Source organism: Erythrolamprus reginae, chromosome 2 (genome assembly GCF_031021105.1).
Source record: "Erythrolamprus reginae isolate rEryReg1 chromosome 2, rEryReg1.hap1, whole genome shotgun sequence".
Classification (NCBI taxonomy): Eukaryota; Metazoa; Chordata; class Lepidosauria; order Squamata; family Dipsadidae; genus Erythrolamprus; species Erythrolamprus reginae.
This window is the reverse complement of record NC_091951.1, coordinates 71,274,491-71,302,369: the sequence shown is the minus strand read 5'-3', so window position 1 is coordinate 71,302,369 and position 27,879 is coordinate 71,274,491. Positions and strand designations below refer to the sequence as shown.

General features: G+C 38.3%; 1 protein-coding gene across 1 annotated transcript in view; it reads left to right on the top strand.

Annotated features, from left to right (window-relative positions):
* The window catches only part of PLXND1 (plexin D1), a 208,496-nt gene that overhangs the window by 166,124 nt on the left and 14,493 nt on the right, over positions 1-27,879 (top strand). The window contains exons 27-33 of the mRNA XM_070738311.1: positions 5,390-5,546; positions 8,822-8,925; positions 12,137-12,200; positions 21,451-21,485; positions 22,549-22,653; positions 24,648-24,811; positions 26,561-26,708. Coding sequence (XP_070594412.1) covers positions 5,390-5,546; positions 8,822-8,925; positions 12,137-12,200; positions 21,451-21,485; positions 22,549-22,653; positions 24,648-24,811; positions 26,561-26,708 — 777 coding nt within the window. The remainder of the gene's footprint in view (positions 1-5,389; positions 5,547-8,821; positions 8,926-12,136; positions 12,201-21,450; positions 21,486-22,548; positions 22,654-24,647; positions 24,812-26,560; positions 26,709-27,879) is intronic.

Genomic DNA, 27,879 nt, shown 5'->3' with positions numbered 1-27,879 from the left:
AGCAGGGATCAAATCATCATTTTTCTAAATGTTCATTCAGTTAGCAAGCTGCCCTTCTTCCCAGACTAAATTAGGGTTTTTTTTCACTTGCAACTCAAGTTTTTTTTTTAAAGATAAGTCATTGTTTTTTTAGTAACAGCAGCCCCAATGGCATATAGCAAGAGCAAAGGTGGTGTAGTTATTAGTCTGCAGTACTGCAGGCTACTTCAGCTGGCTGCTAGCTGCGGTTTGGCAGTTCAAATCTCATCAGGCTCAAGGTTGACTCAGCCTTCCATCTTTCAGAGGTAGGTAAAATGAGGACCCAGATTGTTGGGGGCAACATGCTGTCTCTGCAAACCACTTAGAAAGGGCTGTAAGAGCATTATGAAGTGGTATATAAGTCTGAGTGCTAATGCTATAACAATTATCCTTGAATTGGGGAACAATACTAAATACAGAAGTATTTGGGGGGGGAGTGTTTTCCAACTTAAACGTATGTCAATTGTTCCACTCAGTCATCTAGCAAAGAAAGACTCCTGGCTCATTGTTTTACCAGGAGTGTACTTTATTAAAGCTTAAGTGTTTACCATTGAAGAGTGGAGAAGGGTTCAAAGATAGGCAGAGATCATGTAGGAGTGAATGAAGCCAACTTTATTTTTCATCTCACTCCATATAATCAATATTATCTCTAGGCTACTTCAGCTACGTAGATGCACAGTTTTACATGATGTGGTAACTTCTATACAAAGAACTGTATCTCATTGATAATGTTGCAGGTGAAAGCACCTACTTTAGGGACTAACTTTAGGGAGTTTTGGCAGCATAATGTGTTTTGATGGTGCCAGCTGGCACGTCCCTCCTGGAACATTTTGCTAGAGGCTTGAACTTTCCCAGGCCTACCCAGCAACTCCATGATTGCAAGGCCTGCAAAAAAAAAACCATGCTAACTTATGCTAACAGCATGGTGTGAACAGAGCATCCATATGTGGCTTTGTGTCATATCTGGGCTTGCCCAACCATATGACTTTTGCCTACACAAGGAATACTACATACCATGAGATCTGGCATTTCCATGTGCAAAATGGTACAATGAGCTTTCCCTTTTCCCCATCCATCCCCCTGTTATCAATTAATGTCCAATCGGGTGCTTGTAGATTGTTTGGTAATGAACCCTCAGTTCGAAAGTTTTCCAGCTCTGCATTCTGATGAGTGACCTTGGGCTGACTGGTGTTTGTCACACCTCGGGCTGGCATGGCTAAGTTTCCATTCCCTACCCCTTCAATTCCTCCCTACATTCCAATCCTCTCCTCCCTCCCTCCCCCCCCCCCTGTGCACTCGTTGCTAATGTCAGGCTGTCAGCTTGTGTTGCTTGGCTTGCAGAATGGCAGCCATGACAGTGTATTAAAAAAGATAGATCTTTTGATCATATCTAGTGAAATAACTAGCCAATCACAAAATCATTAAGGTTCATAAGTTGGAATGCAGCCAAAGTACAGTTTCCTTAGGAATTATATAGATTAGATACCTCTTGGCCAAATTTTGCTTCCTATTCTGTATATCAAATGATAGCAGTTATGCAAACATGTATGAAATATGCAATTCTTAAAATGTTAGTGCTGCTAAGACCTCAAAGACAGAGTATATATAGAATCATCAATTCATAGCTGATGAAAACAGATGGTATACAAGGTTATGATGCTTTTAACACAAACAGTACAGAAATTGCATTTTAAAATTGTGCTATTTTATAATTCTACTGAAAAATTATGTTGATTAGTTCATTCTAGGCAGAGGAATGTGTTATATTCAGCTTGTTAGTAAATGCAGCAGTCAAATCTCTTAAAAAAATGAAAATTAAACTCTTCGTTCAGCTGCAATTGTGTAAATCTAGAAGAGTTATCTCAGAATCAGTGGGCTTCCTCAAAAGCTATGATGGTGTACATGAGAACAGCTTTGGGGCACTGAACCCTTTGCCTTATGGCCATATCCCTGTCCATAACTGAACGATCATTTAATACATGGCAGAATTGAAGTGCAGCTTTGTCTTTCGTGAATAATCCGATAGGAATAAATTGGGGAAATGTAATTGAGTCTTTGTTTAATAAAAAATGAATGCCCAATTCTATTCAGAGATACCATTAATAGCACATAAAGTGTTCACAGTTGATTCTTTTTTGAAAATACATATATAAAAAGATATCCCCATGATACAAGCAGAACTGTCTACCACTTGTAATACCTGTGATGTGACAGTATATTTAGTAGCTGAGGTCAGGGAACAGTGGTTCAAGTCCAACCTGCTGTCATAACAATAATTATTTGCCAAAGTTCTATACTTCCCATTTCTTGGCATCTCTGGGTTATAAGATATGTAGGACTTGAATGTATGCAGTACAAAAGACATCATACGGGTAGTCCCTGACTTACAACAGTTCATTTAGTGACAATTCAAAGTTTCAGTGGCACTAAAAATTAGTGACTTATGACTGTTTTTTACACTTCTGACTGAATGTTGCAGCTTCCGCATGGCCATGTGATCAAAATTCAGTTGCTTGATGGTTGCAGTATCCCAGGGTCATGTAATCTTTTGTTACCTTCTGACAAGCAAATTCAGATTCACTTAACAACCATGCTGCAGATTTAACAACTACAGCGATTCACTTAATAACAAAATAACGTTGTAAAGTAGAGCAAAAGTCACTTAACAACAGAAATTTGGGGCTCAATCACAGTCCTAAATCAAGGAATAGCTGTGTTTTGCTGACTAAAAGAGGAAGCTAATTTGATTTGATGGCTGAGGTATTGGATTAGAAACTAGGAGGCCATGCTTCCTGGTCATGAAAACCAGCTGAGGCTTCTTTGGGCCAATCCAGCTCTTTCAGCCCAACCCATATCACGGGTTGCTGTAGTATGCAAAATAGGAATTAGGAGCAATGTTCCCTCTAATTTTTTTTCGGTGTGGGCGGAAAAGTATAGTGTCTGAGCGACAGTCCCTTTGGGACTGGGCGGCATAGAAGTATAAATAAATAAATAAATACATACATAAATACATAAATAAGAAAAAAAATCCCTTTTTTATTAAAAGAAATTAATAATAAAACAAAACCAAAATCTATTACTATTATTACTATCTTCTCTTTTTCCATCCCTGTCTCCTCCCCCCTTGTGTGTGTGTGTGTGTGTGAACTCTTGAACCATTTCCAATAACAGGTGAGCTATTGGAAATGGTTCAAGAGTTCACACACACACACACACACACACACACAAACAAACAAACAAATGGCTGGGGGGTTTTTTCTCTTATTATTTGGGTGCTTTTTACCATATGCTTTAAATCAAGAGTCATTTCTCTCTCTCCCCCCCCCTTGCTCTCTCTCTCTTTTTCTCACTTTCTCCCTCCCTCTCTTGTTTTCTTTCTCTCTTTCTATTGCTTTCTTTTTTCTCTCTCTTTCTTTCTATCTCTCTTGCTTCCTTTCTCTTCTCTCTCTTGCTATCTCTCCCCCCTTTCTCTCTCTCTCTCTCTCTCTCTTTCTCACTTACTTTCTCTCTCTCCTCCTCTCTCTCTGTCAGTGAGGGGGCTGCGAGAGTGCTTTCTCCGAGTGCTTCGGGAAGGCCTGCCCTGCCTCTACTGCAGCCCCCTTGCTGGAAGTCTGGGACGAAAGCGCTCCCAACGAAGGGGCTGCGAGAGGGGAGGGCATTCCTGAAGCGGACGGAGAAAGCCCTCTCTCGCACCGAAAGCGCTCCCAGCCTCTCTCGCAGCCCCCTGGCTGGGAGCGCTTTCGTCACGAGAAGCTGAAGCCGAAACCGCCATGAGAGAAGTCTCGCCCAAGGCAGAAGGCGGCGGAGGAGGAGAGGGGGTGGATCGGGCGGGCGGGGGGCAGGGCCGAGAGGCTAGGAGCGCGAGGGGGCCGGAGGCACCATGGAGAGGCAGGGGCGGCCGCAGCTCCCTTCTACTGCCCGCCCGCCCGCCGCCCCCTCCCCGCCCGCTGCCCCCATGGGCTGGCAGGGGAATGGGGAGCATGCGCCCGAAGAAAACGCTGCGCGGGGGGGTATTTTGGAGCGCACGCGCACAGCTTACGAGGAACAGTGATTAGAAGTATTAAAAAATGTACCCCACCTTCATGTGAAGGCAGAATAAAAAATAAAATACTCTTGTGAAGTCATATTCATAAGATAGCACCAAGTATACATTTGGAAACTTCTGTTTCACATTTTTTGTGAATATGCTGTACATGATTATATGTAGTCACACTACTTCTAGATGAATATTGTTTTAATGGAATGAAATTCTGAATAAAATATTCAGGAACAGAATCTTGACATCTTCAGTTATCAAGAGTAATCTTCAGCTAATGTCTATGGTTTAAAAAAACAAAACATAGTTTTCTCTCTTGATGTCTCTTTCTCTTTTTGAATCAATAATATAGCTAGTGCATTATAGCTAGTTAATTCAAAAGGAACACAAAAATGTAAGAGGGAACTATGGTTTACAAATGCAAATTCTCAGAAATATCTTCTTATTGCTACAAATGCTGCATGGGCCTGATTATTCCAAAGCTCAAAATAAATTGTAAAGCTTTCTTAAACTGTGTCATGTCCAACTGCATTTAAAGATATATTTGATTGCTCTTCTGTATTTTTTTAAAAAAAATCCAACTATATTTAATAAGCTAAGATACAAGGCAGGGGGATTTTAGCAAAGCTTTTTCCCTAATGTGTTTTTTTATGTGTGGGGGTGTGTTTTTGTCTTGTAGAGAAGTATTTCATCATATCAACCCTCATTTGCAGTCTGAGGTAGTTAAGTTAAGACACATGTCTAGGTTTTATCTGCTTATATTTTATGAGAACTATGTCAGTGCAGCAGTGGTAGCAACAAAGAGACACAGGAGCTCAGGTTGCTAAATGTAATTTCTACTTAGCCCAGAGAAAAGCCAAGGTCATTTATTATGAAGTACCTCTGTTACATCTTCCTCCCTCCCTCTTTCTCTCTCTTTCTCTCCCAGAGAGAGAGAGAGAGAGAGATCATCATTATTCTAAGACAAAGTAAGTTATCAATTGCCATTCATTGTACCCATATTCACTGGTGCTAAAAATGAATTTATGGAAGAAAATGGCAAGTGCATAATATGGTTCCTGTATTTCAGACCTTAAATTCAAAGACAGACAGTTCAAAGGGAGCTTACAATGTTCTCATAGTGCCTTGCATAAAACAGTCAATATTAATTTACTGAACTATAAACCAGTGCTTTCAAATAGCTTTAAAATTCATCTTTTGCACCCCCCCCCTCTTTCGTTTAATATACGGTAGCTAGATTTGCCAAGAATTCTTGGACTTTATGGTTCACAGGCTTTTTATGTCTTATAACTTGCGAACATTACCTACAACCTTAGCAACCATCTTCCTCCACAGAATCTTAATGTGTCTTTCCAAGGCTGTGGAATGGACTCTCTGAGCGTTCGAGTCATGGATACAGATACTCTCAGTCAAGTTAAAGAGAAGATACTTGAAGCCTTTTGCAAGAATATTCCATACTCCCAATGGCCAAGAGTAGAAGATGTTGACCTAGGTAAGTTAGGTTTTTTGGTTGTTGTTATTCAGAAACACCAGTGTTTATCTTTGAGTATGAACTCTCATAATGTACAAGATAACCAGTGATGGGTTCCCACAGGTACTGTCAGGAATGCAGAACTGGTAGAAAATTTTTGATTTTTTTTTCTTTTCCCCCCTTCTGGGTTCTGGGTATGTTTTTCCTATCGCAGTAAATGAGCTTGAGTGTGTATAATCTTAGAAGAGCTGTGCGAGCGTGTGTGTGTACATACACTTTATATAGTAGATAATGTATATTTTTGTGTGCCTGTGTGTAATATGTATGTACACATATGGCATATATACATAGAATTAAATAGTATACTTTGGATGTTCACTAATAGTAAGAGAAATTGCATCTATTTGAGGTGAGTCGAGGCCAGGCACCCTAACCCAAACCCTTGACGTGAGTGATGTCAAGTTGGCCACCTTTAAGCCAGTCACATAACCTTTAAACCACCCTCAGTCACATGATTGTCAAGCCACATGGCTGGCAAGCCACACCCACACATGGCTGGCAAGCCCCACCCACAAAATAAGCCACGCCCACAGTATAGTAGTAAAAATGTTTGCAGCCCTTCACTGAAGATAACCTTCAGATATGGAATATCTTCCTTTAGTGTATTTCTGTGATCAGCTGCTTGGGAATTAAACAGTCCTTTAAGAGATTTGGTATTTGTTTTGTTTGTTGTTTGCCATTAAAAGTGCCTATGTTACATACAAGCAAAGTAATCCCCAAAACTAGAAAGCCCAGGAATAAAAAATGACAGAGATGGGTTGAATAAAGGCGGAGTATGTGTGTGTATGTGTGTGTGTTCTTGCATATGTAAATGATTTAACAAATAGAGATGGCACCAAGGAGATACATCTGACAGGACCCAGAAGAAGGGTCTTCTCTGTGGTGGATCCTTCTCTCTGGAACATCATCCCACCCCAGAGATTAGACTGGCCCCCACTCTAACACTCTTTCAAAAGGTCCTGAAGATGTTCTGTCAGCGGGCTTGAGGAACTCAGATGGAGCCCATTAAATGGCTAATATGAATGAGTGTTGTCGCTGGAGGAGGGGAGGTTGTTATTATTTTATTATTTTTTCTTTTATTATTTTTATCTTTTATATGGTATTTTTTATATCCTTATAAGCCATCTTGAGTCACCATGTGCGAGTAGGCGGCGATATAAAGTTGCAAAATAAATAAATACCATATTTTTCAGTGTATAAGACGCACCTTTTTACTTCAAAAAAGTGGGTGCATCTTATACACCAAATGCTTCTGAGGCCACCCAGCATCCCTCAGCGAGAGGCCAGCAGCTAAGCCCTGGGGATGCCCCCAAAGGCAGGAGATTGGAATGGGGGCTGATGGAGCCGAGCCCCCTCCCGCCAGGCGATCAGGGCCACACCACGAGGCTCCTCCTCCATCTGAATGCGCCAAGGGGACGCCCTGCCCAGTTCTTTGCAGCTGCATGTGGGGAATCCTTGCCAGGGGCTTCCGGGAGCTCTGCTCCGGACCCAGCAACAAAGCGTCGTATTCCAGGCTGCTGCATGGGGCTTCCGGGTGGCAGAGACAAGGCGGGCGCATCGCTGAGTTAGCCGGTCCCGGCAGAGAAGTAAAAAGGTGCAACTGCTGAGGCGGCTCCGGCGGCTTCCCTTCAAAGAGCATCAGCACCAGGAATGTCACGTCCACGCCCCAGGACCCTGCCACTGCCGCTTCCACCGTCTCAACTAGGACCGACTAACTTAGGCAGCACGCCCCCCCCCTTGTTTCTGCCACTCTGGAGGCACAGAATGAGAGGAAAGAGAGAGAAACAAAAGAGAGAGAGAAGTGACTCTTGATTTAAAGCATATGGTAAAAAGCAGCCAAAGAATAAGAGAGAAAAAAACCCCAGCCCTTACCTGTTTTTGGAAATGGTTCGAGAGTGTACACACACACACACACACACACACAAGGAGGGGAGGAGACAGGGAGAAAAAGAGAGGGGAAGTGAGAGCGGGAAGGAATGAGAGCAAACAGGAGAAAGAGGGAGACATGAAAAACAAATGAGAGAGAAAAGGGAGAGAGAGAGGGAGAGGTACCAAGAGATGAGAGACACCTGGAAGGAGAGAATGAGAGAGAGGGAAAAGAGAGAGAAGTGGAGAGAAAGAGAGAAAATGGAAAGAGAGAAGTGGGGAGGAAGGAAGGAGGGAGGGAGGGAATGAAAGAAAGAGAAAGAAGGAAGGAAGGAAGGAAGGAAGGAAGGAAGGAAGGGAGACATTTCCCACAGAAAACACAGGGAGCCACAAACCAACCCCTTGTGGCTGGAGAGGTTACTATTACTATTTAATACTACACCATTTGGTTCAGAATACTTTTTTCCTTGTTTTCCTCCTCTAAAATCTAGGTGCGTCTTATATACCGGTGCATCTTATACACCGAAAAATATGGTAACTATTGAATGATCAAGCCATCAGATGAAACACTGAGGGCTATATCTCCGCAATGTGCCCAGTTGTGCCTCTTGGTCACGTTCAGCAAAATAGCAAGTGGAACATAAATACTGTTGCTAATAATTGTTAAAAAGGAGATCGTATCAGAAGCAAAGTTAGCAAGCTTTATTTCCAAATATAAATGCTGGAGGAATGCAGAGAAAATGGTGATGTTCACAGGGAGCTCAACAGTTTCCCTCCTCTGAATTTTTTTTTATAAAAAAGTTCTGATGAAAAATTGCCTTGGTTGAAATTAGGAAGTACAAGTAATTTCAAATAATTAATAGATTTTTAACTGTATTTACGTTCTCTTTCATAAGTTGTGCTTCAGAGTTTGAAATTATCTGAATTTCTGTTCAAATGCATTCAAGATTAGATAATACTTGAGCAAAAGCAATTGTTGTACATTTATTTAAATCCAGGTAGCTGGAAATCTTCCTGCAGACTTCTTTTATTTGCATATTTTCTAAGTATGGTGGTATTTTTTAAAGTATGGTGGTATTTTTATTGGTATAGATGGGACAAAGAGGGTCATAACATCCAAGTAGAGTACAGGGATTACCTATTATCTACTTGCAATGCTCTTAAAAGATTTCCTACCATGGTTACTCACAAGTGAGTTTAATGGAATAAAAATGCTCTTTAAATCCCCCAAGCTCGCTATTGGAGTACTCGTTTCCTAAATCACAAAATGTGGCATCAAACTAAGAAAAGTGATTTATATTCTTGCTAGCTAACACTTGCTGTATTCTAGGCAACTTTTTTTTTTTACTCATTCCATTTTCTTTTTTTAGAATGGTTTGCCACAAGCACTGACAGTTACATCCTCCGAGATCTTGATGACACTTCCGTGATGGAAGATGGCAGGAAAAAACTGAACACTTTAGGACATTATAAGGTAAGAAGTGTCATTGCTCCGAGAATTTCTCTCCCTTTAAGCCTGGCTTTTCCTCCGAGGCCCCACGAGCTGCTTCCTAAGCAGGATTAACAGACGCAAAGCAGGAAGGTTGCCATAACTCCACGAGACCTTCTGGGGAATTAGACATCTGCCCTGGCGAGAAATTCGTTAATATTGCAACATATCAAGACTAATTAAACACTTTTCATGCAAAACAAGATATTGCCGTGGAAGAAAAAGCTTCGTTTTCCCAGTGGCTGCCATCCATCCATCCTAATTAAAATCATGCCGTTCCTCTTCTTAACAGTAGTGTCAGAGTTCGCATTGATCTCTTAGGGAAGCACGGAGTTGCCCACAAAAGAAGCTTGCTTTTTTTAATAACCCCCCCCCTTCCTTTGTGCAAAATAATTTCAATTTCATTTGAAGTGACAGTCGTATAATTTAGGCCTTTCTTCAAAGCGTTTTCACACGCGTATACTAATTTCATACAAATAGCCATGGGACTGAGCGTGTACTACTTCTGGCTCTCCCCCCCCCCTTCCATTCCGTTGTGCCCAATTTTCAGAGACTGCCTGGACAATTCCCTGCAGTTTTCTGAAGTGAAGGTTTTTCAGAAGTGGTTTGCCATTGCCTGCTTCTTAGAACAGTGAGAAAGTGACTGGCCCAAGGTCACTCAGCTGGCTTTATGCCTAAGGTTCCCAGTCTCCCATTTTCTAGCCTTGTGCCTTAATCACTACACCAAACTGGCTTTCATTATACAGTGTTCCCTTGATTTTCGCGGGGGATGTGTTCCGAGACTGCCCGCGAAAATTGAATTTCCGCGAAGTAGAGATGCGGACGTAAATACACTATTTTTGGCTATGAACAGTGTCACAAGCCATCCCTTAACACTTTAAACCCCTAAATTACAATTTCCAATTTCCTTAGCAACCATTTAGATTATTACTCACCATGTTTATTTATTAAAGTTTATTTAAAAAAATATTTATTAAAGGCGGATGAAAGTTTGGCAATGACATATGACGTCATCGGGCAGGAAAAACCGTGGTATAGGGGGGAAAACCGCAAAGTATTTCTTAATTAATATTTTTGAAAAACCGTGGTATAGACGTTTTGCGAAGTTCGAACCCGCGAAAATCGAGGGAACACTGTATTTATGGTACGACAGCCTATTTCTTGGTAGGACAGAAAAATGTGAGATAGACCACCACCACAGGGATGGTTCCTCCTGGTTCGGGCCAGATCACCCGAACCGTTAGTGATACGCTGGTGATGTGATGATGGCATCACAGATCCAGTTCAGTCAGTGCCAGTCCGTGGGTGGTGCCATCTTATTTTGGGAATTTTTGGTGAATTTCTCCGTGTTTTGATTACTTTTCCTCTTCCATTGCTTGAAAAAGAGCCCTCCCGCTCACCCATTAATACTGACCTTTATTTCTTTATTTTTTCACCCAAAGCACAACTGATCAGCACCTCAGCTGTGCTTTGGGCTGAATCCTGCTACTGAGCAAAATTGCACAAGGAGACATGTCAGGTCCTACCATGAGCAGGGGGTTTGGACTAGAAGACCTGCAAGGTCCCTTCTAGCTCTTTGATTCTATTTATTTATTTTATTTTATTTATTTATTTATTTATTTATTTTGTCCAATACACAATGAGGGTTTTAGTGGGTATATATCTATATAAACATAGTAAAATACATGATGAAGGTTATAGAGGAGATACTCATAGTAAAATATATCTAAGAAAGAATAGAAAAGAAGATATAGTAATAGAACATATCAATGAAAGAATAGAAGAAGAGGTATAGGAATAGAAGAAAGGTATAGGAGATATAGGAGAGCAATAGGACAGGGACGGAAGGCACTCTAGTGCACTTGTACTCGCCCCTTACTGACCTCTTAGGAATCTAGATAGGTCAGCCGTAGATAATCTAAGGGTAAAGTGTTGGGGGTTTGGGAATGACACTATGGAGTCCCGTAATGAGTTCCACGCTTTGACAACTCGGTTACTGAAGTCATATTTTTTACAGTCAAGTTTGGAGCGGTTAAAATTAAATCTATTGTGTGCTCTCGTGTTGTTGTGGTTTAAGCTGAAGTAGTCGCCAACAGGCAGGACGTTGCAGCATATGATCTTGTGGGCAATACTTAGATCTTGTTTAAGGCGTCTTAGTTCTAAACTTTCTAGGCCCAGGATTGAAAGTCTAGTCTCATAGGGTATTGTATCTCGAGTGGAGGAGTGAAGGGCTCTTCTGGTGAAGTATCTTTGGACATTTTCAAGGGTGTTAATGTCTGAGATGCGATATGGGTTCCAAACAGATGAGCTTTATTCAAGGATGGGTCTGGCAAAAGTTTTGTAAGCTCTGCTAAGTAATGTGAGATTGCCAGAGCAGAAGCTACGTAGGATTAGGTTTACAACTCTTGAAGCCTTCTTGGCTATATTGTTGCAGTGTCTGTACTTGATCTCAATTAAACCCTTCCTATTTTTTAACTTTATGTTTACTCAATCTTACGGTGGCTCCGTATGTGAACTAGTCTGTATTTCAAAAAAAAACCACCTCCCCTTATGGAATGCCCAAGGAAAATGGCATGACAAAGAATTCGTACTTAATCTGGAGAGTGCGCCTGCTATCAGAATATTACATTTCTACCATCTCCTGTTCAGAGATCTTTTGCGTAAAATCCAGTGTTTTTATTATTCTGATGCAATGTTTTCCACCAGCATTTTGTCACATAAAGAAAAATAGAAAAACAATTTATACACTATAAGCCTCTGCCAGTTTAGTTGCAAAGTCTCTCTTTGCACAATGTAGCTTTCTTAGGCACCTTCAGGTTTGTATCCTTTTACAGGGTTACATTTAATTCCCATTGTTGTCTCAGCAGATACCTTAACATTTCCATCAAAATGTAATTTTTTAAATATTTACATGCATATTAAAAATGTGATGCAGCCTAATATAGTTAAGTTAGCCAAGCTTTTAAAATAACTTTAGAATCAATAAAATGAATTTGCAGCCAAGTTTTATTTTAAAGATCTGATAATGGGCCGAGGAGATAAAAAAGAAAGTCTGTGAGCATTTGTCAGCAACAAGTTGCAGAAAGATGCATTTATCCTAAGATGGAGATTCTAATACTTTGCTAAATTTATTTAGTAAATGTCTCTCAGTCCTTTTTCAGAAGTGTCCCAATTTTCTTCCCCCTCTGCCTCACAGATCCCTGATGGTGCCTCCCTAGCCATGAGTTTAACAGATAAAAAAGACAACACTTTAAGTCGAGGTAAGTTGACACTCATTTTCTTTCCTAAATATCCTTGGATTTTTCAGGGAGGATTTTAAGTTATTGTCATTATTAACCATTCTATTTCATTAATTAAATATTAATTACTGTGACAGACATTTGTGGTTTAGCCTAATTTGGTTTTGTGTTACTGAATGAACAATGAAAGTTACAAAAAAAATCTTAACAAAAGATGGCGTGAGAGGAAAAGGGTATGAAGACTGTCTTCACTTAATTTGCAGCCTCAAACAAAAGACATATAGTTAAGTATCACGGATAGTCTAACTCAATAAATTAGCATTGCCTTCGTTTTTTGTGTAATAGTATTGCAACTTTTGAAAATACTACAGCTCTTTCTCAAATTTGCTTAACAAAGCATTCTGGAGGCAGAAATAAATGTGAGCTAACTTTATAATTGGAAGCAGGATTAGATGGGTGGGAGGTTAAGTAATTGTGGCTCCAGGGGGTATAAAGACTCACAGCCCAGAGGAAAGGGAGATTCAACCTTCTCTCCAGCCATGATCCCAATTAAAGAATTTTCCCATGTTCTGTTAGGAGGTGGAAAGTTAAACTTCAGGTTCTATTACACTGTGGCTCTAGTAAAAGTTGGGCTCCAAAATCACTGATAATAATTCTTCTATCCTCATTTATGACATCATACACATTTTTCTTCATTTTTTTGAAAAAAACCTTTCTATTGATGAGTAGGCTTACATGTAATTTATCACTGACTAACCAATGAAAAGGAAAACAAACTGAAAATACAAACTTGGAGGACAAACAGACCTCCATAAATCATCTTAGTTTTATTTTATTTTACTGATTGTAGCTAAATAATCAATATGGCTATATTTAAGGGACCAAGAGAGAGCGCAGTTTTCATACTTTCAGACACAGCTGGATATGAAACCTTCAATGTGAGATTGGACCATAGAGATTAGTTGAGATTGCTCTTGCTTATAGCAGTGTTCCTATCCTTGACATTGTAGCTGAGTTGGCAATGGCATTCCCCAAGCTTATGGTTCTGTGGGAGTTCAGCCAGTCTTCTCTAGGACTGGAGTCAGAAGTGGCTCAGATGTTCATAGCAACCATGAATCTGGTCCAACATATTCAGGGTCTAACTCACAAAGGAGGCCTCACAGTAGGTTTTTGTCCTCCATGGTATGAAACTTGTTCATACCACGAAGGATGTTAATAGCAACCCCTTGTCTTGTCCTTCTGGCCATAGAGTTTTCTGAGGTTACTTCACTGCTGTGTAATAGGACTCATTCAATTGGCCCACTCCAGGCAACCGACAGACCCAGCACCATTTCAGAGGGAACATGGACTTTTTCCTGAAGCTCTGATGCATGGTTTAGACAAGGCCTTGGTTGCAATTTGGAATGAGCACATGGAAGGAGACTTTGATTGGAGCTGATACACACTTTATTTATTTATTTATTTATTTATTTATTTATTTATTTATGCCAATACACAAATGAGGGATTTAGTGGGTGTATATGTCACATGTTTTTTGCTGAATTTGAAAATTAAGGGAGACTAGGATAGATCTATTTCAGCCTTATTTTGGCCTCATCAGCTAGCCATACCCACTGGGACTTGAACCTGCAACCTTTGCCTTGTAAGGCAGAGAATTATCCTCTAGGCTACAGTATCCAGTCCTTCAGCTCTGCACCAGGGAAGGGTTACATATTTTTGTGTCGAATCACCCTGGTGTATTGAAGGAACATCACAGCTCCCTATTTGTCTCTCAGCCCAACCCAGGGCCATTTCCAAGGCAGTTAATTTTATTGATAGCTGACAATTCTATCTGTATGTGTCACATGTTTTTTTTTTTGCTGCATTTGAAAATTAAGGGAGACTAGGATAGATCTATTTCGGCCTTATTTTGGCCTCATCAGCTAGCTATACCCACTGGGACTTGAACCTGCAAAGTAATAGAACATATCAATGAAAGAATAGAAGAAGAGATATAGGAATAGAAGAAAGGTATAGGAGATATAGGAGAGCAATAGGACAGGGGATGGAAAGCACTCTAGTGCACTTGTACTCGCCCCTTATTGACCTCTTAGGAATCTGGATAGGTCAACCGTAGATAATCTAAGGGTAAATTGTTGGGGGTTTGGGGCATCTCCTAAGCTCATAAAAGAATTGTTAGCTACTTTCGTTTAAGAGTACTTTTGCACAGTTGCAGATTGCATACCAGCTGTGCCCATTCCTGGATTGGGAGGCCTTGCTCATTATCACTCATACATTCATCACTTCCCAGTTAGATCATTGCAATGTGCTGTGCCATCCAGAATTTACAACTGATTTAGAATGTGCCCTTTGATTTACTGGCATTGCACCTCTGCTATGTGAGCTACATTAGCTTCTAAGTTCTTTCTAGATGCAATTCAAAGTGCTGAATGTTACCTTTAAAGCCCTGCATAGAATGGGTCCTGGTTACCTAAAGGTTACCGAATGGGTCCTGGTTACCATCTTCTACTGAGCATTGAGAGCTCTATGATTATTTATGTATTCGGAAGTGCTTTAGAGTTATGGCAGTGGCCAAGCTTGTTTCAATTTAAATTCTGAACTTTTCATTACCAGACTTCATTAACATTATTAGCATTTCTTGTCCTGTGCTCTTTCATTGATAAATGTGTTTTATGGTGCTAGGCTTCCTTCCTTCCTTCCTTCCTTCCTTCCTTCTTTCCTTCCTCCCATATTGCACATTAATTATCTATATTTCTTCTATTCATCTACATTAGATTTGGGATGTTAAAAGCCAAGACTTTATATCTGTTTGTATTTGGAAATCGCATGATATTTTAATCCAGTAATTTTTAAATTACTTTTTCAGCTAGAGGTTCCCACCAATTTTTCATTGCTGGAACATAATCATTTTTACAGATGTTCCAGTGAACCATTTTGGTTATTGTAATATTTCATTGTTTATCAGATTATGTGAACTTCTTGCACAAACTGAGCATGTGGTTTGCTATTTCCTCTATTTCTTTGTACAATCTTGCCTCTTGAATCACTTGACAATTTTTCAATTCTGGCCTTGATTGTGTTACTTTGAATAGCTTGCTCTTGAGCAGCCAAAATCAAGCCCTCAGATTCCTTTTTTAAATGTAAGCCATTGTCAGCCTTTATCTTAGGCATTTCCCCTGGATTTTTAGTAAAAGTTTATCATGCAATTAATATTATGGTTGTTGACATTTGGCATTTTTATCCACCTATTGACTCCTTCTGAGATAAGGAGGAGGAAGTTTAATCATGAAGTGCTTTAAAATGTTTCATGGCTTGAGATCATATTACCTTCAGTTGTTTCTAACCATCCAATCTGATCTGGCAGGATGGACATGCTCCAAGTCTTGTCAGCCAGAGCTGGTGGGAGCCGCAAGAGGTGTCTTTTCTGCCATAAGTCCTGCTTCTGGAATGTTCTACCTCCAGAGATTATGATGCTGCCCCGCCCTGCTGACCTTTTAGCAGGCCTTGAAAATCTGACTCTGTGCCCAGGCCTGCAGTCCCAAGGGTTTGAAGGCCTCTGTTTCCTGGTTATGTTGACACCAATGAATTATAATATCCGGCTGCTGCATGTATTTATTTTTTATTATACTTTATTCTGTTTTAATTGTTTTTATGATTGTTTGGCATCCAGAGTCACTGGTTTGAGATAGGCAATTATACAAATTGAATAGATAAATACATAAACTGATAAAGAATAATTGACCCTAGATAACTTAAGAAGCTAATAGTGTACAATAACTTTGGACCTAAGTCTCGTTTATCCCATTGGACATTGCCAAATTAATTCTTTAATTCAGTTTTAGGCTGAATTTATTAATGTCATTGCAGACCAATATTTCTTTTTTCTGTTCGTTGCATGAATTATGTGCATGGTGCCCTAGTAATCAATATTTTTATTACCTTCATTTCTTCCTGAATCTCCCAGGGAAGCAATGTTAAACAATAGCATGTGTTTTGCACTATGAATAGAGCTCAGAAAAAAGTATCTGAAAGGTGAACATAAACCCCAATCTTCTTTCCAACTGCAGTCTATTCCAATGTGAAAAGCTTATTTATCTGCTATCAATGTTTATAGCTTTCTCTGGCCCTAACATCTCTGAGCAAGGTAACAAGAGAAAACATGCAAAACAATTTAAAAAGAGAGAAAAAAACATTTAACAAAGTGCAAAAAATTAGAAACCCAAACATATTTGAACAAAAGTTTTTTCTACTACTTCAGCATGTCCATAATTTACCATTTTCTTCTGAAATCTTATTACTAATATCCTTTGTATGGAGTTTATGGAACCCATGTAGCATCAGAATTTCCTTTAATTTACACAACCTATTTGTCCCTTATACTGGAAAGTGTCTATGGAAGTTTTCAGTCACCCAGGTCATGGTTGTCTAGCTCTTTTACTGTGGCCTTAGAGTTCCTGCTCTGCTGCCGAAAATCAGTGGCTTACTTTCATATCATTTTTATAAAAAGATACAAAAATAGCAGGCTAAGCTCTAAGAATGGTTTAAGATAATCAAATAAAGAAAATAGCCATTCCTCCTTCCTGCAAAATAAGAAAATCCTGACCCTACACATGGACACTGCTACTGTTTCTGTAGTGCAGTGTTTCCCAACCTTGGCAACTTGAAGATATTTGGACTTTTATTTTTATTTTTTATTTATTTATTTTGTCCAATACACAATGAAGGTTTTAGGGGGTATATATCTATATACACATAGTAAAATACATGATGAAGGTTATAGAGGAGATACTCATAGTAAAATATATCAAAGAAATAATAGAAAAGAAGATATAGTAATAGAACATATCAATGAAAGAATAGAAGAGACATAGGAATAGAAGAAAGGAATAGGAGATATAGGAGAGCAATAGAACAGGGGACGGAAGGCACTCTAGTGCACTTGTACTCGCTCCTTACTGACCTCTTAGGAATCTGCATAGGTCAACCATAGATAATCTAAGGGTAAAGTGTTGGGGGTTTGGGGATGACACTATGGAGTCCGGTAATGAGTTCCACGCTTCGACAACTCGGTTACTGAAGTCATATTTTTTACAGTCATGTTTGGAGCGGTTAATATTAAGTTTAAATCTGTTGTGTGCTCTTGTGTTGTTGTGGTTGAAGCAGAAGTAGTCGCCGACAGGCAGGACGTTGCAGCATATAATCTTGTGGACAATACTTAGATCTTGTTTAAGGCATCTTAGTTCTAAGCTTTCTAGGCCCAGGATTGAAAGTCTAGTCTCGTAGTGTATTCTATTTCGAGTCGAAGAGTGAAGGGCTCTTCTGGTGAAGTATCTTTGGACATTTTCAAGGGTCTTAATGTCTGTGATGCGATATAGGTTCCAAACAGATGAGCTGTATTTGAGGATGGGTCTGGCAAAAGTTTTGTAAGCTCTGGTAAGTAGTATGAGATTGCCAGGTTGGGAAACACTGCTCTAGTGGCCGTCGAAATAAAAAATACCAATGGAACACCCCCCAAAATATATAGCTGTTACAGAAAATATATTTGAGTCATGGGAAAGCACCACAAGAAAGAAACTCCAAACAGTCGCACTTTGACTGGGTTAGATGTACTGTGAAGTACAAAGGAGCTTTGACTGTATTTTCAAAATTCTGCTACAAGACTTTTCATTCCATTAAAGTGTATCCCAAGACGCCTTGTGGTTCCTGTTTTCTGACTTTGCCTACCTCAAAGGAAAAACCTTTGCCCTCAGCACTCTTAGAAAGGGGAAGAAAAGGATGGGAAAATTGAAATATGTTTAACAGTTTTAAGCCTTCAAGCAATGCAGGAAAGAAAGGTGAGGAGGAGGAAAGAAAAGAAGGAAAGGAAAGGAAAAGAAAAGAAAATTTGGGTGTTTGAGTTGGATATAGCAGATGGTCTGAGAATATTATCAGTGATTATAATCAAGCAAACCAAAATGTTTACAGCTCTTTCTGTTTGCACCTGTATTGCTAGAGAGGCTGGGTTTTTGAGGTGGGGGGGGGGTTGGTCTGCTTGTTAAAGATTGTTGTTTTAAGATTGAAGATGATAGCTCCGTTCCTCTTGGTTTTAATATTATATTTTAATTTCGTTGTTTTTCAGTTTGGATTCTGGTGTTTTGTTTTGTGTACTGCCTAGGGGAACTCTGTTAAAAAAGAAAGCTGGTAGAGAAATGAATTTATAAACAAATACTGTCAGGTATGTTTTCTCTGAGGAAATGGCAGTAAAGGTAAAGAATGAATTTTTCTATTTGAAATCTATGAAAGAGACATAGATATCTATTATACTATAGAAGCATGGAAATGAAACCATGTGGGCTTACCCTATGGAGGTTTGGCAGCTCCAAATTTTACAGTGGCAGTGCCTTTTATTTTCTTGGAGATTTCCAGTCGCCATTTGGTTGGTACAGATCCTCCTTAAGAAATCTCATGCCGAAATAAATCCACTAGACTCTGAGAAATAATAACCCTCTTAAGGCATTATCACTTCAGGCTTGCAATTTATTGTTACTTCAGGTAGGTTTGTAATCCACATTTAAATTTTACATTACTAGATAAAGCTCAAAGGCAATCCAATATTCATTCCTAAATATGTTTTTTTCCCTGTTGAAAATGAACGCCCTCATGAAACTAAGAAATTTCTGTAGCTTGGAAGTAATTGACCTATCATGACATTGCTTTGTGGTGAGTGACTGGATTTTGCAAAGCTGGCGTGTCTGTGGCAGTTGAGGGGAAAAATAAGATACAGTAATTTATGTTGGTGAATCCTGCCATTCATCTAAACGCCTTCAGTGACATCCACAAAACTGAGTAGAATTGATGGCTGGACAAAAGAAAGACAGAACAGACACACTTAGTGCCCTGTTCACTGCAGTGCATGACTTTCTTTCAATAGCAGCCAGCAATCTGAGGGGCAGAAAAAAAATACGTATATGGATGTCCAAAGAGCAGCTAACAGTATTTTGGCAGAGCTTTAAGGAGGCCCAAGCCTGGAGCCATCCATAAATACAATATAACTTTGGTCATCAGACTGGATGTTATGAGGTCATTTTCTTTCCTTTTTCTAAACCGCATGCTTCTTGACCCTTGTTCTTCAATGGCTGTCTTTTCTATTGTGACACATCGGCCATCAATCTCATTCAAGTTCAGATCCTGGGCAAGAATGGCTTTTAGCTGGATAAGGAAGCAGTAAGCAGTCACTGGAGCTGACCAAACTGGTACTGGAACACCTCAAACCTATTAATGGCAAATTTCAAAGGTCACCTGTGAAGAGGAACATATCACCTATGCAATGCAGGGATGGGTTGTGACATACCTCGCTACCAGTTTGCTTCCTCCTGCACAGCACAAAGCCGAAAAACAGATGGCTGCCGAGTTTATTTATTTTATTTTATTTATTTATTCGATTTTTATGCCACCCTTCTCCTTAGATTCAGGGCGGCTTACAATATGTTAGCAATAGCACTTTTTAACAGAGCCAGCATATTGCCCCCACAATCCGGGTCTTCATTTTACCCACCTCGGAAGGATGGAAGGCTGAGTCAACCTTGAGCCGGTGATGAGATTTGAACTGCTGACCTACAGATCTACAGTCAGCTTCAATGGCCTGCAGTACAGCACTCTACCTGCTGTGCCACCCTGGCTCTCAGAGTTCTCGGATAGGGGCAGCATACAAATCTAATAAATTGTTGTTGTTGTTGTTGTTGTTGTTGTTGTTGTTGTTGTTGTTATTATTATTATTATTATTATTATTATTATTATTATTATTATTATTATTATTATATACAGTGCCGGAACTTGGCTTCTGCACATGCTCCGAAGGAAAAAATAAATTAAAAATATAAAACCTGCCTAAAACAAAATGGCAACACATACACAGTGGCAAAAACTCAGTTTCTGTGCGTGCTCAGAAGAAGAAAAAATAAAGTAATCCCCCCCAAAATCAAAAAATATTCAAAAAATTTTGGGGGGAAAATGGCGCCCCCCCCCCAGGGACCGGCACTGAGCTGGTGACATCACCAGCGGGCTGCTACTGATGCACCTGGACCAAACCCATCACAGCCCATCACAGATGCAGTTCTATTTTGTTTTTGCCTAGAAAATAAAACCCGTGAACAAAAAGAATGGGTGTGTGTGTTGTATGCTCGCAGGCCTGCTTGTCTGTCTGTCTAGCTCTGTCTGTCAGCCGGACATGAAAGTATTCTTATGGTGTAATCCATAATTTTTCCTTCACACGGGCAAAACAATTTCCCTCTTCCATTTTCACTATATCATTTTAAAGCTTGTCTGATCCTGGGGATTTACAGTGTTGGGAAGAATCAACTGCAGAGAATAGTAGAGAGGCTCATGGTAAAACCTCATTTTTGGATTTCCTTCTCCAACAGAGATTTCTCTACCTCATGAGAAACCCCCCAAAAAAGGCCTTTTTAGCTCCAGAACTCATTGTGTCTTTCATTGTTTGTATCTGGCAGAAGATAATGAAATGAGCAGCAAACTTCTGTTTATTTTTTTGGCTAATATAAGCAATTCACTCACAGCTTGCAGTGACCACACACAGTATAAATGTGTTTCAAGTATTTCAGATAACTTTTGCTGTAAATGAGTAGATATAAATATCCTGTTGCTGGAGCATGTGTGGAAGTATACTCTTACAATATTGTTTTTCCTGTACTGAATTCATTTCTTACTGTGTTTCCATGGCTGAAGCCTAATATAAATAATATTAGATTCAATAAATGTTTAATATTAATATTAAATGTGTGCTCATAAACTTGATAACAAAAAACTTAACTTGATTTACTTTTCTACTCCAGATATGTAGGTAGAGTAGATTGATTGTAAATTGCAGGTGGAGGAATTTATTAGACTCCTTGTAGTTGTCAGATGTAATCTGATTCTTTCTAAAAATCTATTTAAGTGGTTTTCAGGGAACTGATAAATATTCAGTGATAAAGGGCAGCCATAACAGACATAAGTTTAGAAACTGAAAAGCAAAACTGGAATCCAATATGCATTCCCATCTCAGCTCATGCATCTAGATCTCAAACTATTAAAAAAAACTTTTAAAAGCCAAGTAAAAATTGTTCAACTCGGTTAATCTTTCATGGAATAATGGTACTCAGGTTCATGTTTCAACTCAATAACTGACTTGCTGATCATCTTCAATACTCCATTACTCTTGAGGAAAAAAACATGCAAAATAGTACACTAAGCAAATTCTTCTTTTGTTTTTCTCCTGTTTTTTTTTTCCCAACAGTAAAAGATTTGGATACTGAAAAATACTTTCATTTGGTGAGTATTCTGTTCCAAGAAGTGTAAAGGATATTACTCTTCTATTCTAGGTGGGCCAGACAGATTTTCCTGAGAGAAGAAGTTTTTCTCTCTTGGCTGCATTCTCTGCACAAAATAGCTATCCAGAAAAAGGACCCACACACCAGAAGGAAAAAAAAGTGTGATTGACATGGTGTAGATCAGGGGAATTCAGCTTAGCTGGCTGGGGAATTCTGGGAGTTGAAGTCCACAAGTCTTAAAGTTGCCAAGATTCAAGACCTCTGGTATAGATAAATGAAGTCACACCCAAATCACAACAACTTTATGTAAAGCTGTGGAAAGAATTGACGGTTTGGAGGCAGGCCTAGCCCAGTGTAACTACAACCAAGTCTGTTTCTACTGAAACAAGCCCCCCTCCACTCCTGCCTTACAGTTTAGTAATGTAAGGACAGTAATGCTACACACGGTTTATTGTAAAGGCAAATATAAGAATGCTTTCCATACGCACAATATATGCAGAACAATAAATTTGTCATCCTGTCAGTTTATTGGCCTAGGATCAGACTCACTGGGGAAGGGACAGTTTAGCCCCTTAGGATTCTTGCATTGTTTGTGTAATAGGATAATAATTGAACGCACAAATTTGGCAGAAAGAAGGAACGCATTCAATTTTTAAAAACTTAGCCTCAGTCATAATCTTACATGTGTTTCTAACGTATTTTATCTTCCTGATGATTGCCAGTTATCAGAAGGGAAAGAATTGTTGTATCTAAATGATGTTTTAAACAGCAGAATTCATTGTAAACTGAAAATACTGCATTAACTAAAAGAGAGAAGGGAAAAGAAAGGAGGAGGAAATAACCAATACAGCTGGCAATAGTATGAATTATATTTAATATTGTTCCATTGTTCATAATACCATCACTCTGGTTTATAGCATAAAGAAATAGTCTTTCTTATTTTAAAAAAATAATAATTCTTTGTAGTCAGCTGTTATATTTTTTAAAAAAACCTTTGTAATCATACATCATCTGTTATGAGTGGATTTGTTCTTTATTGTTATTGTTGTTTGGCCATTGTTCAGGTCCTTCCCACAGATGAACTAAATGAACATAAAAAATCATATCGACAAAGTCATAGGAAAAAAGTTCTTCCTGAAATCTACCTAACCAGATTGCTTTCCACAAAGGTAGGACATTAGAGGTGCATTGAGTGAAAAGATTGATATACAGCCTTGGTATGAAATTATTGATCCCAGATGTCTGCTTTGGCATATTACAAATGTTCCAACCGACTAACAAAATCAAGTTCAACTAAAATTAACTCTGAATTACCCCATGTTTAACATTACATGAGAAAATAGCTATCCTTATGATTTAAAAAACCTGAAATTTTGTAGTGCAATTTTGTGTACGTCTTCTGTAAATAAAGCTTTTATTACTACATTTAATTGAATTGGCTTTTAGACTAGTGTGCATGAAATTAAATTGCATTTAGTAAAGAGTAAATGTAGTTTAATTTCATGCACACTCTTGGTAAATTGCATTTACTAAGGAGCCTAGTGACTTACATAGCTAGGACTTTGGATTAACAAGCAGCAAACCCATGTTCAAGACCCAAGTGCTGCCGTGGGACAGAGTGAGTTCCCATTTTTTGCTCCAGCTCCCGCTAGAGACATGAAAGGAGCCCCCAATTGATCACTGCTTAGGCAACAATGATGTTACCAGCACCTCAATTCTTCTGACATAAGTGCATGTGAGTAAAAATTATATTTCATTGAACTCACCAGAAGTTCATTAATATTTTTAATTACTACAATGTTGGATTAAGTTAACTCAGATTACTATGGTGATAAAAATCCAGATTTTATAAAGTTTGTAAATAATAAAGACAGTTTAGGATACTTCATTATTTTCTAATTTTGTGATACTAGGTTATATTCTAATATTGTTTACATAGTGCTTTAGATTTTTACCCTGCTGTTTTCATCTTGAGTATTGTTTTATGATGTGTTACTAGGTTTGGGGCATAGTGAATCTTTATATCATGACTGTTTTGATGGTTATACAGAGTTTCACGTTTATTACGGTTGACTATAGTAAAATTGCAAATCATAATTATAGGCAGAACTGAATTCAAGAGAGACAAATTTAATTCTTTCCCTCCCTATGGTGTTTCTGTTAATGTTTATTATTTCTTTACCTTACAGATTTTTGTATTAAGCAGGTAAAGTGATTGAGCGAAGGATTAAGCTTTCTCCTTTTTATCCTAGACTACATATCATGTAGATTAACGAAAATGTGCTGACAAAAACCTTTATTCTACACCACATTATTTATTCAGCTAAGTTAGACCTCTGTGATCCAATGGTCTATTTATGTGTCATATTTCTATAATAATCAATACCCAAAGCAGTTAACAGTAAACATTAATTTTTCCAACACATAGCATAAGATAAAGATCAATTTGCTTAAAAAACAGAAATAAATCTTAAAAATTCAATATAAATAGCATAGCATAAATATAGCATTACAGTATAACAACCACTACAAAACAAAATCAAAACTTAACAGTTCGTTTATATTTTTAAAAAGCAAAGTGTTTTTACAAATGCACATAGGTTAAGTTTCTTATTTTTGTCATTAAAATAACTGGAACGGGAAATATGATAGTATTTCTTCATCTTATCTCTTTTATACTCAAGAAAAACTTAGTTATCTACTGCAACAATGGTGAAGAGTCCCATCTACTTTGGGGGGGAAACCCATAGAGTATGAGTGCTAATGCTTTTAATGGACTTGGACACAGATGTTGGCTAGAAGCCAGTCTGTAATTCCAGTGCTTTGTGATTCATAATTGCAGGCGAGATCACAGAATTGCCAGGGGTCTATAGTTTTTCCCACTGTTTACCACACAGAACAATCACAGATGTGCTCTTATATCCCAGAACCAGAGAAGGAGAATCTCAGTGCCAAAAAGGATTAAATGCTAACTAAAACTAATTACTTCAGTATACACAAAATTAACCCAACTCTCACAAAAGAATCCACTCTCTTTGCTCAATCAGAGTTATTTCAGATTTCTTCAACTTAGTTTGAAAAAATAGTTAAAGCTTATTAATACTTTATCCATTGTTGCTGGTCCTTTCTTAGTCCAAGTTGATTTTTTTTTTCATTCTTCAAGGGCACACTGCAAAAATTCCTGGATGATTTATTCAGAGCCATTCTGAGCATCCGAGATGACAAGCCACCTTTAGCAATTAAATATTTCTTTGATTTCTTGGAAGAGCAAGCAGAGAAACGGGGGATCTGTGACCCAGACACATTGCACATTTGGAAAACCAACAGGTTCGGAAAAGAAGTTCAAGCATTTCTGTCTTATACAGGTCTACTTTTGAACAAGTGTCTTTGATCCCCATGGTCGTTCTTCCGGAGGAAGCATATGTAGAAAATGAATGAGAGGGGAATGTAAAGGGGGCCAGGAAATAACTGCAAAACTGCAGGTCAATGCTTTTCAAACTCACACCAGACAAATATCAGGTTATTAAAGTACTACATCCAGTTTTGGTCACTACAATGTAAAAAAAGATGTGGAGGCTCTATAAAGAGTGTAGAGAAGTGCAACAAAAATGATTAGATGACTAAAGGCTATAACATATAAAGAACGGTTGCGGAATTGGGTGTGTCAGGTTTAATATAAAGAAGGACCAGGGGAGAAATGATAGCAGTGTTTCAATATCTCAGGGCTGCCACAAAGAAGAGGGAGTGAAGCTATTTTCCAAAGCACCTGAGGGTAGGACAAGAAACAATAGGTGGAAACTAATCAAGGAGAGAATCAACTTAGAACCAAAGAAAAATTTCCTGACAGTGAGAACAATCAATGAAACAACTTGCCTCCAGAAGTTGTGAATGCATCAACACTGGAGGTTTTTCAGAAGAGGTTGGACAATCATTGGTATGAAAAGGTATAGGGGTTCCTGCCTGAGCAGGGAGTTGGAGTAAAAGGCTTCCAAGGTCACTTTCATATCTGTTATTCTGTCCTGTTCAAGGTTCAGAAATGGATAAATATTATGAAATGTTCATATAAATTTATGGTTTTCTAGTACTTAGAAAATAACTATAGACTTTTTTTATTTAAACTGAGAAAAGATTGATTTGACATATAGATTACCTGATTGAATTGGCAGCATTCATTACATTTTCACAGGGTTTTTTTGTTTAGTTGTTTAATTTACAGTATCTTCTCAAAGCAAGAAGATCTTAACCTTAAAGGTCAGCAAAGAATTATCCATTCATATTATTCTACCAATGGGGTGATTAGATTAGATTACTACTAGAGTTGGAAGGGACCTTGTAGGTCATCCATTCCTACCCCCCACTCAAGCGTGTAGGAGTCCCTACACAATTTCAGGCAAATGACCGTCCAATTTCCAGATTGAATCTCTCTTTGGTCAGCTTCCATCCATTGTTCCTTGTCTGGCTTTCTGGTGCCTTGGAAAGCACACTGCTGCAATTTAAAGGACAAGTCTGTACAGGTAGTCCTTGACTTACAACCACAATTGAGCCCAAAGTTTCTGTTGCTAAATGAGCATTTATTAAGTGAGTTTTGCCCCACTTTACGATCTTTCTTGGCACAGTTGTTAAGTGAATCGCTGTAGTTGTTAAGTTACTAACACTGTTGTTAATGAATCTGGCTTTTTTAGTCCCATTGTAACTTTGAACATTCACTAAGTGAATTGTTGTAAGTCAATAACTACTTGTACAAAAACTTTCTTATGGTGCTAAAGCCATATGTTTTATTGAACTCTAAGAATATATTATTGCACAATAGTATACATTTCTATGGAAGTTATAGATTAATCTCTACATTTAGCAAAAATAGAAAAGTTAAAATCCAAAATGGAAGAAGGATATTAGGCAATAAATGTGATAGTCAAATATTATTTCTATAAGACCACTTTCATCAACTGAAAATCTGGCAAAATCAGAAGCTAGATACTAACTAATACTTAACGTATTATTTAACTTATTTAACCCTGTAATGGAAAGATGTAAGGATGAACATGGTAACCATTCACTGTGAATTTTGTTCTGTAGCCTACCTCTGAGATTTTGGGTCAACATTCTGAAGAACCCCCAATTTGTCTTTGATATCGACAAAACTGACCACATAGATGCCTGTCTTTCTGTAATAGCTCAGGCTTTCATTGATGCCTGTTCCATCTCTGACCTGCAGTTGGGCAAGGTACGAAATGACCAGTAAGGATGATGTCTTCATCTGCTCTTCCAGTTAACAATATTTTATGTTGTCTTGTGAGTAGCACCTGTGTGGTAAACGATGTGAGGGGAGCAGGGAGGAAAGTTAATGCCCATGTCAGGAAAATGAGAACCAAAATTGAAACTTTAACTGATATATATTCATTTGATTCTGTCTCATCACTGTTTAATGTATCATTTATGTTATAAACAATAATGTTCAAATCGTTAGGCAAGTCAGGTAAATTATTGACCATTTGAAAGTTTTATTTTACTACCTACAATAGTTTACTTCCTGGATTACTTCTATTCAGTACCACCATCTTTTTGATAAGGATAATAATAATAATAATAATAATAATAATAATAATAATAATAATAATAATAATAATAATGGAGTCACGTTGTTATAGACAGCCCAAAATTGCAAGAATTATGACTGGAGCAATTTTATGATAACCTACAAAGTAGATTACCATTAAATTGTTCACGTCATAATTATGGAAGATGGGACTTGCAACTTTGGGCTGTCTAAACAAAGTAGATTACTTTTTTCCCCTGCCTCATGTCAATCTACAATGAATTTCTGACCCTGGAGAGAGTTGCAAATGCTTAGTAAGACATCTAATTTAGATGTTTGTTTTCTAATTGTGATCAGATGATTTTTAAAGCACATCCAGAATTCTCAGGTTCAAATGCCTACGCTGGCATTACTAAAATCATAGCAATAAGGAGTATACAACCTATTTTCTGGGAGCTGGACAATTTTGTACTTAGAATTATCTCTCCTTGCTACGACTACAGCCTTCTTTTTGTGATGAGGATTTATTCTGTTGTTGTTTTTATCAATGAACTTAATATGAGACTGGCTTGTTGAAAGACCAATCCTATTTTTTTATTAGGTATCTAACCTTATTCTGCCATTTGAATTTTTGTACTTTGCTATCACATCCTTCTTACATATTGGCTTTCAAGGTAATCTGACACCAGGAAGCCTAAACTAATTTATGGATCCCAAGGAAACCTAATGCTGATTTATAGCCCTTTGAGTGCTACAGAAATTTAATTGTAACAAAAACCTGTTTTGCATTGTTATTGAAGTCAATCTGAAGAATTTAATATACTTCCTTGAGGCACTTTGTTGAAGGCTATAATTTAAT